At 35.6% G+C, this 10919-nt stretch overlaps 1 protein-coding gene across 1 annotated transcript in view; it reads left to right on the forward strand.

Moving 5' to 3' along the window:
- The window catches only part of Nsf (N-ethylmaleimide-sensitive factor), a gene marked incomplete at its 5' end in the record, with an annotated part of 121942 nt that overhangs the window by 59940 nt on the left and 51083 nt on the right, over positions 1 to 10919 (forward strand). Inside the window, 3 exon segments of the mRNA XM_005402272.2 lie at positions 4176 to 4341; positions 4980 to 5054; positions 5284 to 5471. Of these exon segments, the coding sequence (XP_005402329.2) occupies positions 4176 to 4341; positions 4980 to 5054; positions 5284 to 5471 (429 nt within the window).

Genomic DNA, 10919 nt, shown 5'->3' on the forward strand with positions numbered 1-10919 from the left:
AAAAAAAAAAAAAAAAAAAAAAAGTTGAGTCTAATAGATCCTGATGTTTATACAGCAAGGCACACATGAGATAAAATACCATATAAAGCATTTTATAAAATCTCAATTGTAGTTCACACAGAGCTACATAAGTAACTTTGGTACTGATTCTAAACTTGTGGGCAGTTTAAATAATAATAAGACTGAATTGGCACAAAACTTCTGCATAGATGTTAATCATAGCCAGCCTTTCTCAGTCAACATCCAGAAATGACTTGGTGTACCTAGCTAATTCCATAGAGCATAAGTGTGCATTACATAATAAAAAAAAAGCATTTGCGCTGTGATTTGGAGAGTCTGGGCTGATGGAATGCATGCTTAGGTGTAGGTCAAACTGGTTGAATATAGCACAGCCGCTGTCATGTGTTCACCAGAAGCTCAACAGCATTGTCTCTGCTTCTGTGGTAAACGGCTACAGATGGTGAAAACAGAGTTTAAGAGATTGCATCGTGGGCATTAAGTCCTTGGGTAAAGGGTTATGATGATTCAGCTGTATTAATCTGTGAGAATTAATCTTTGACATCCTTGCTGCCCTGATTCCTAGTTCATTGCTATAAGAATTTGCCTTTATTCAAGTAATACACGTCTTAAACTTGATGTTACTGTATTGACTAGGTTGGGGGAAGAGCTGATGATAGTTGATAAGATTAGTAGGTTCTGGAAAGGTCAGAGTTGTACTGAATTCTGTTTAAGACAGTTTCCCCTTGTAATCATTTAATTAAACACTGTTACTGTCTGTGACTTTCCTGCGCACATAGGTGATTTTTGAGGATGAGCTGAGAGGGAAGTTGTGATTCCAGGAACAACACAGAGCACAGAGACAGCAAAATTTATGCCTCATAGCAACCTTTGATTTCTTCCTAGGTTAGGCAGGCAACTTTGAATAAAACGTCTTTTAAAAATAATGTAAAATCGGCTATTTTTTAGTCACAAATGAGTGTATTTGTCTTATACTGAAGGTGGCAAGAGTTACCACCTTCTGCATAGAAGGGCTTTGGCAAAGCTGAACTTACAGTGCCAGCTTCTCATACCCAATCTCTTCTACTCATGGAAAGATAAAGTTTTTGCTGTTGAATTTCTTTGTAAAAAGCAGGCTGTCATTTATCATTAGACGTCTGTTCAGTAAAATACAATGATACTTGGAAATAAAGCTGAGTTTTTTCAGATTTTAATTTAATTTTTAAGATACTTATAGAAGGTGTGCAATTTATAAGTAGTGCTCAAGAAAAAATATAAAATCTAGTTAAATTTTAAAGGCTTTGCTATACACATAAGTATATCATCTTACATAGAATTGTATTAAAAATTAATAATATGCCAAATATGAATAATACAATGTATGGAAGATATTTTGTCTGTTTTTACATTCTACAGTAAAATTGACTTTTTTGTCTTCTGATGTCTAGCTTTATAAATTTTTAAATGTAAAGATTCATGGGCTCACCCCTATGTATTTTCTAATTTAGAGATTTAATCTAATTCTAATCAAAGCTTGGATTTCTTTATTTGTTTATAATTGATAGAAGTTTTTCCTATGGTAGAATGAGTTTAATGTTCATTTACAAATAGAAATGGTTAGAAATAGTTCTGAAAAAAGAAGAAGAATGTGTGGTGGGAAGAGCTTGCCTAACTTACTGCCATGATGTTACAGAGATAACAGCACATAAGAATCCCAGGAGCAGAATAGAATGAACAGACCATCTAGCATACGTAAAAATGCAAAACCTGGTTAAGATGTCATCTCAGTCACTGATGAAAGGAAAGATTAGTGTCCACTACAGGGTAGGTTAGTTACCTATTTGAAGAAGAATTAGGTGGATTCTTACCTCACTTGTGCAATAAACAAAAACACAAATAGAAAATTATATGTAATATAAAGAATGTAGAAAGAAGAAAATATAGGTAACCATCAGTGTCTAGAATAAGGAAGGATTTTAAGGATAAAAATAACAAAATGTCATAAAAATAAAAACAAAAACTGATATCCCTGACTGTTTAAATAGTTAAAAAAAATACCTTCTGCTTATCAAAAAGTGCTATAACTAGCATCAAGATGTAGAAAACTGGAAGAAAATATTTATAATAAGTGTAATAGTAGCCTTAATAAGTAACCTCCTTTAAAAAAAAGAATAATAAAAGCGCCAACAGGAAAATGTGAAGAAGACTTATCAAATAATAAGAGAAAAGCTAACAGTGGCTTAAAAGGTAGTTTACAAACAATGTCAAACTGGTCAGTAAGGCACTGTTATGCACTGTGGTGAGATTATAAATTGATAATCTGGAAAAGCTTTGATACTCTATTTCAAGGTCCTTGAAACACTTACTATACCTTTTAACCTAATACTCACCTTTAGGAATTATATATATTATCAAAGGTTTAAGTACTGAAATGTTCATTTTAGTGACATGTATAATGCCAAGACCTTGGAAATAATGAAAACAACAGGAATTAATACAGCGTGGAGGAATGAAACGATGAAACGAGTCATGGTGGAATACACAGAACCATTAAAAGTCGCATTGTACAGTGATGGGGAAGATTTAAGGCGATCACTAGACTGAAAAAAAGCAGTATACAAAGTATTACATAGCACTATTTTGGCTAACTGAATTTTGGGTGGTTATGATCTCTATATTCTTTATTCTTTTCCAGATTTTCTATAATAATATGTTTTGCAATTAGAAACAAAAATAACCATTTAAAATTATTTTCAAAGAACAGTTGATGTTTAAAAGAATATAAATATTGTACACTGGGTTCCTAGATTTTTAGTTAAAATAGATTTAAAATGTAGAAGTAAATCTGTAGGATATTAACAGCATTTATTTTTAGGTGATATGATTTGGCAATTTTTAAACTTTATTTCTGTTTATTTTACACCTTTTGCTCAGTTGACATTACTGTTTTTATAATAAAGTTTAAAAATTAAAAATCTTTCTTAAAAAATGTTTTTGTCCAGATATGGTGGCTCATCTGAGTGCTGTAATCCCAGCACTCAGAACACTGAGGCAGGAGGATCTCCATGAGTTCGAGGCCAGCCTGAACTACATAGTGAAACCCTGTCTCAATATATATATATATTTTTTTACCAAAGAGTTAATGAATTCTTACCATATTTAATCCTCTATTTAATTATGTTCACCATTTAATTTATATTATTATATAGTTATTTTTAGGTTATGTTCATTCTCACCTTTTAAAAAAATCCCTAATGTTCTTTTTTTGTGTGTTAAAAATAAAAAGAAAAGCTAGGTATGGTGGCACATGCTTGTAATTCCAGCTACTTGGGATGCTAAGGCAGGTGGATGTTAAGTTTAAGACCATCCTGGACAACCCAGTGAGATCCTGTCTCAAAATGAAAAGTGTTAGGGATTAGTTAGGTAGTAGAGTACCCCTCGGTTGATACTTAGTACCGGAAAGCGATTGGAGAGGAATGAACTATGTTTCCCAATAACTAATATATTTCAGAATAGCTAGTAGAGAAGACTGATGATGACTGTGTGTCCAGTACTAAATGAAAGTCACTGTGCAGGTGAAAGAGCACCCACTTTCGCATGTTCTTAAAAGTGTCCTCACTTTACTCGTAGGGAGAAGTCATCTATTTTCACTGCATAGCAGTAAATTGTGAGTGATGTTCAGTTCCCTCACTCACTTGCCCAATTACTAGTCACCCTCTGGGTGGAGCTAATCTTTTTTTATACAGTATGAAAAAACAACATTAAACCTACTGTTTCTGCAGTAGTCTTCTCACCAAAACTCGGAAAAAATGACAGGATGATGCCTTTCAGTGACAGCGAATGCGAATAAGGGTTCTTTCCAACAGTGAGATAAGACATGCATAAATTCACATTTAGTTACTTGATACATATACACACATGCACTATGTATCAGTATATAATATATATTTTTGTTTTATGGCTATTAAATGTGAGGTTATGGAATGTATTTTCAAGTTGCAGTTTCGAGAACGTGATTTCAATACCTTGGAGAGAGAACAACCATGATTAAATTATGCCACTATATTGTCAAAATGGAGCAAAATTAACCTGTTGAAAGCTTTGTTTTGCATGTTTGATTAGTTTGTTTAATAATACATTCAAATTATGACCTTTAACATAATTTCTTCCCTTAATAGCTTGGCGCAAACAGTGGTTTGCACATCATCATCTTTGATGAAATTGATGCCATCTGCAAACAGAGAGGGAGCATGGCTGGTAGCACCGGAGTTCACGACACTGTCGTCAACCAGTTACTGTCCAAAATTGATGGGGTGGAGCAGCTGAACAATATCCTCGTCATTGGTGTGTTTACTTTGGTTTATAAACTTCCAGTCTTCCAAAAACATGAGGCACATTAAGATCTATGCAGGTTGTTTTTTGCCAGTGTCTCCAAACTAGAATCACTTGACACTGAAGAATTTGAATTTAATTCAGAGCTTTAGAGGAAAAATAGATGGTGGATTTTAGTGGCTTAGTGTATGCTTATGGCTCACCCGCAGATGAGACAGGCAGCACAGTGGGATGCAGTGGTTTTCAAACTACATTACAGTTTTTGAGGAGGAAAAAAGCGCTGTTTTAGGAAGATTGAAAATCACCAGCCTGTGAAAGAGGGAAAGAACGTTGAAGTCAGAGAGATCATATTCACATTACTCCTCTGTCCATTTCACAGATATATACTTAACCATCTCTGAACCTTAAATTTTCTTTTTAATTCAATTTTTCATTACTTTTTTTTTTGGCTTATAATGGTAGTGAAATAGTAAAGCAAAGTTTTCTGGTATTTTCAGTAGAACAGATCAAGAACAAAATGCTGTTTTTAAATTTGAGAATAAGTTGTTTTTCTATTTGTTATAAAGTATCCTCTCAGCTTACTAAAGGGACATTTTATCTTATTCTTTAAGCTCTGATCATTTGTTTGTTGTTTTAACATTCGCATTCAGGAATGACTAATAGACCAGATCTGATAGATGAGGCTCTCCTTCGACCTGGAAGACTGGAAGTCAAAATGGAGATAGGTAAGCAGATGTGTTACTGACGCATGCGTGTGTGTACTTGTACATATACAGATGCATGTGGCATTCAGAGTTCATCGACAGGACCAATGTCGCGTAACTTAGTGTTCATTAGAAAATTTACATCATGAGAAGCAACTGTTCACGTGTTTGAATACCTAGAGAAAAATATTGGGATTATATCTCTGATGGGCTCTGGAACCTGGGAGAATGTCTCATCTGTTTTTATCAGGCTTACCAGACGAAAAAGGTCGCCTACAGATCCTTCACATCCACACAGCAAGGATGAGAGACCATCAGTTATTGTCTACTGACGTAGACATTAAAGAACTGGCTGTGGAGACCAAGAATTTCAGTGGTGCTGAACTGGAGGGTCTGGTGCGAGCAGCACAGTCCACTGCTATGAACAGACATATAAAGGTCAGGAAAAACAATTTCAATCAATTAGGCATTTGCGTGCCTCTAAATACCAAGTGTGCATTCTTTCTCTTTCCTTTCAAGCATGCCAGTTGCTAGGTTAATGCTGGTATTGCTGGAGAAGAGAGATGATAAAATAGTTCAGAGTTAGTTGTCCACTGTTCAGTCTACAGAAGAGCAGGAAGAAAGGCTATGGCAACATCTGCCCGGTGATAACCGCCAGCTCATCTGTTGAGGTTGCCGCCCCCAACACAGACTTGTGAAGCAAAGATTTTGAAAAAAAAATTTTTAATCTTCATTGTATATTAAGTTGTAGCGTGTCATGGGAAGTTGGATAGTCTATGTACTGGAATTACAGGAGCTGCTTTGTTCAGTAAATTTACTAAATATTTGGTATTTTTGAGGCATTTGGCTGGAGATGCAAAGATAATAAATTATGATCACTTCCCTTAAGGAATTCACAGTAGGGAAACAGACCTGTTTGCAAATTATAGAGTAATGTTACAGGCACTGTGATAGAATAATACTGTGATATTATTTTGATGAAGTGCTCTTATTTCCTGTCTGCTCTGTTCTTTATTTTTTATCATAGATGACTCAGATTTATATTTTATATCTTGAGAATATCTGTCTTCTACTTTCACATTTGTACTAAATACCCCCAACCTGCATGTTTTGTCAACCTCAAATTTAGCATTTTAGTAAACCTGCATTGTCTTTTTTTTTAAACTACTTTCCTTCCTCCTTGTATTTCTCTGTTTATTAGAGTTTCCCCGGCTTTAGACTTCAGGATTATCTGTGATTGCTGCAGTTCTGTTGTGTCTTACATCGGGTCATTTGCTCATGCTCTCGGTTCTATCTGGGCATGTATTTTTCAGTTCTCACAACCACTGCCCACCTTCTCTTTACCCTTAACCTTCCCACTTCAGTTCATTCATGACTCCTTGTTGTTTACAAAGTACAGACTGTCCTCTAGATCTGAGTCAAAAGTAGCCTTTCTAGATGTTTTCCTAATTATCCCCCATAAGCTTCAGCCAAGTTGAAATACTCATGAATTGTCAGACATTGATTTATTTTTCAACCTTTTTGCTCTTGACTTTTTTGCTGCATTTAGGATGTTTTCCCTCTACTTCTACCTGTCTTTCCATTACTTGACTCATATTCTACCCTTTCTTCCAACCTTTTCTGATTCTTTCTTCAAATAGTAATGCATCATTTATGATATCACCAGTTGATTTTGGTTCAAAATAGATTTATCCAGTACCTACAATATGCCATATACCTTGTGAGGTGTTAATGCTACAACTGCAAAGGAGTAAATTGCTTGCCACTGAGCAGCTCATAGTCAAATCCTTCATGTGCAGTAATAGAAAGCATACATAAGGCAAAAAAAGTATCGGGTGTGGTCAACTAGTGCAGTGAAAAATGTCACAGGAATTTTGTAGGTAGATGTGAATGTCTCTTGGTGGGTAGAGAAAAGAACAAATACAAAGGAACAGATGCAAAATATTGTGATATGTTGAATAATTTAGTACTTTTTCTGCATGGAAGCTGGGGCGGTGCTAGAGAGAGACATTGGTGAGGATAAGTCAGGAAGCTACAGCACGGGATGAAACACAGAGCTTTTTTTTTTTTTTTTTTTTTTGGTACCAGGAATCAAACTCAGGACTCTGTGCTTGCCAGGCAGGTGCTTGTGCTGCTGAGCTATATCCCCAGCCCTCTAAGAGCCTTTTATATTCTACTTAAAAGTATGGGGGCTGGGGTTTAGCTCAGCGGCACAGCACCTGCCTGGCAAGCGCAAGGTTATGGTTTGATTCCTGGTACTGGAAGAAAAAAAAAAAGTATGGACTTTTCTTTGCAAGTAGTGCAAAGCCACTGAAGTTCTACAAATAGCAGTGACATCGTATTGAAACATAAGATCATTCCGGCAGCTCCGCTGAGTGGAATATTTAGGAAAGTGGAGTTTGCAACACACAAAAGCGGAACTTTTATGGAGTCAGGCAGGAAATAATAAAAATCTGAAGAGTTAGATGATGGTGTAGTTTTTTGGTTGTATCTTGTCAGTGGTTCTAGACCAGAAATTAACAAACTGTGGCCCATGGGCCAAGTCCAGTCAACCACCAGATTTTATGAATAAAATGATTTTTGAAACCCATGTACAGGGCCAGGGGTATAGCTCAGTGGCTTAAGCGCTTACCTGGCAAGCCTGAGGTTATGAGTTCGATTCCCGGTACCAAAAAAAAAAAGTAAAGAAACACAAGTACACCACTTGTTTGTCTGTTGCCTATGAATGCTTTCATGCTATAATGGCAGAATTGAGAGTTCGCAACAGAGACTGTCACCTACTAAGCCTAAAACGTTTACCATCTGGCTCTTTACAAAAAAGTTTTGCTTGCCCTTATTCTGAACTCTAAGTCCACGTCTTATTCATGTCTGAATCTCCCACAGTACTCCAAAAACCTAAATACTGAGCGCATAGTGGGTATTCAGTGAATATTTTTAAATGAACAAACCCATATATGTATTCTGAATCAAAACTCTTCCGTGAGTCATAATTTCCCTACATAGTAAAAGTGATTTTGTTTTAGCTCATCTTTTTCAATGGTTTTGGTAGTGTGGGAATATAGGATTGAGTCTTTTATAGAATGCATCTTTGTAGGGTATATTTTTTGATTCTTCTTCCTTGCTGTGGAAATATTTTAGTAAGAAGTGATTGTACTTCTAGAACAATTATGTAAATGATGTGGAAGTTGCTCCATACTGATCTTCCATCTCAGACCATGTATGTCTTGATATACTGTACAGTAACTAGTTTACTAATTGTCTGACTTTTGTATGCATTGGCCACAGGATTTTCTTCTAGTCGTTTGTCCTTTTTTTTTTTTTATATTAATTTAACTCAGGGCACTGTGCTTGCCAGGCAGGCGCTGTGCCACTGAGCTACATCCCCAGCCCTCATTTGTCATTTTTACCACAGTAACCCTCTCTGAAGATGTCACTGTGAGCCACTGTATCACTAAGAAATGTGGTTTTTTCAGGAGTCTGTTGGGTTTAGCCTCATACGAGGCAAGAGGAGTGGTGGAAAGGTTGCAGTCAGAAAGTGTGGTTATGCTGCATTGCAGTTCTTCAGATTTTTGCTTCTGACCTGTCAAACAGATATTCTGCTTTTTTTTTACCAGGTTTTAGTAAGAATAAAACCAAAGACTGTACATAGAAGTACCTTATAAACAATATAAATGGTAGTAATTTTTGTTATTACTGGATAACTTTTGTTTTTATTGTATTTGTTTTTGTCTTTTTGAGACAGGGTCTAGCTATGCAAATTAGGCTGGCCTTGAGCTCACTTTGAGCCCAAACTAATCTCAAACTTGGAACATTTCTCCTGCCTCAGCCTCCCGAGTGCTGGGATTATAGGCGTGCACCACCATGCCTGGCTATTATGGGCTAATAATAGAGAATACCATGTACATCTTTTTCCAGTATCTAGGCTTCTGATTTTTATTATTTGTGATTATAACTTTTCTAATTGTAAGATTTAGCTTACACTGTATAGTCTACTACTATATAGAATATACTGTTCTTTAGATGTACAGGTAGGTAGTGCAAGTAGTTACCATTATTTCCCTCATTTTCGTCATGTACTTATATCCTATTTCTCCCCCCACACACAGACACTCTCATATGCTAGGAATAATATGCATTTATCTGCATTTTAAAAATCTGCACATCAAAGAGTTTCTGAACATTATCTTCCAACAAGATGATAATTCAGTGGGACAGAAGACAGTAGTTAGTAGGCAGTTCTCCCATGCCTGTAGATGTTCATCACTGTATGTACTTCAGTGACGGATAAGTTGGTTAGAGCTTTCAAACAATGCCAATTTTCAGTTATTATGAATACTTTCGGGGCTGGGGATTTAGCTCAGCAGCACAGCGCCTGCCTGGCAAGCGCAAGGTCGTGACTTCGATTCCCGGTATCAGAAACAAAACAAAACAAAACAAAACAAATGAATACTTTCTTCATAGCATGAAAATATATTATGTGTTACTTTGCTTCCTTTTCAAAAGAGTTAGGCCTAAACAAAGATTTAATCAGGTGATTAAACAAGGCTTCCTTGTTAAACTTTTTTTTTTTTTTTTTTTTCAGATTCTTCTGAAGCAAGTAGAAAATCTAGCCATAAACACCTGATGTTTATGTCATTTGTACTTGAACCTATATTTTGGGTTAAGTAAAATTCATGTGATTTTCGGTTATTTTTATCTCTAAAGAAATTTCTGCTTCAGATAAAGAAGACCCATAATCTGAATTTCTTTTCCAGTCCATTGTAAGGAATAAATTGGAGACACATACACAAGCACTTTACTATTGAATTAAAGCTCTGAGTTATATTTGCTGAATTTCAATAAAATTATTTCTTTTCTGTAGACTTTTTGATTAAGGTCATTTTACCTTTAATTTAAGAGAGGAGAGATAAGAACTTTGAAAGGTCAAATTTAAAAGGTTATGAAATTTAAGGGTGACCACTTGATATTTGCTAGTGTTGAAATACAAGTTTATGAGTTTCTGTGGATATAAGCTGAAAGATGCTGCCTCTTGTATATTGATTGGATATAATAAATAAAATGCAGAAAATATCTTACTGATTCAAACAAATGAGAAAACATTTTGTAAATGAGTAAAAATGCAGAATCATTTATTTTTTAAAATAAGATTTTACCAATTTTGATAAAACAGTAAAAGTAGGCTAAGAGAAATTTCTAGAAATTTTATTTTAATAAAGAAGCAGGAGTAATTTACCACTGAAATATACTTACAAATAGGTAACCTTTAGAGGTCCTGGAGTACCTAAAAACAACTTGTTCTAAAAGAACTCTTCCCTAGCCATCTTCAATATTTAAAAAATTTTAATTGCCACATAGTGATTGTAACTATTGGTAGGGTACAACGTGATATTTCAGTGCACGTACGTAAATGTAATGATCAGATCAGGGCAACTAGCATATCCATCATCTGAAGTGTTTATCATTTCTTTGTGTTGGGAATATTCAAAATCCTTACTACTATATTCTGAAATATACCGTGAATTGTCGTCAACCATAGCTCCTCTGCTGTCCTGTAGAACTCTAGACATTATTCCTGCTATGGGCGGCATCCCTGCCCCATGAACCCTCCTCTGTTAATTCCCGCCCTGCCCTTTAGTTTCTGATAACCACAACTCTGCAGTCTCCTTCTATGAGAGCAACTTCTGTAGCTTCCATGTACATGAGAATATCTGGCACTTACTTTTCTGTACCGGCCTGACTTCACTTTTAATTCATGGAGTGAATCTTTTCTTAGTAGTTATTAAAAGGACAAGTTTCACACCAGCTCCAGTCCTAAAATCTATTTTACTTGTTTTTAAAGATTTTTCTTGCCAGGCGTGGTGGTGCATGCCTGTAATCCCAACACTC

The sequence above is a fragment of the Chinchilla lanigera genome, unplaced genomic scaffold (assembly GCF_000276665.1).
Source record: "Chinchilla lanigera isolate Chin_1 unplaced genomic scaffold, ChiLan1.0 scaffold00077, whole genome shotgun sequence".
In the NCBI taxonomy this organism is placed as follows: domain Eukaryota; kingdom Metazoa; phylum Chordata; class Mammalia; order Rodentia; family Chinchillidae; genus Chinchilla; species Chinchilla lanigera.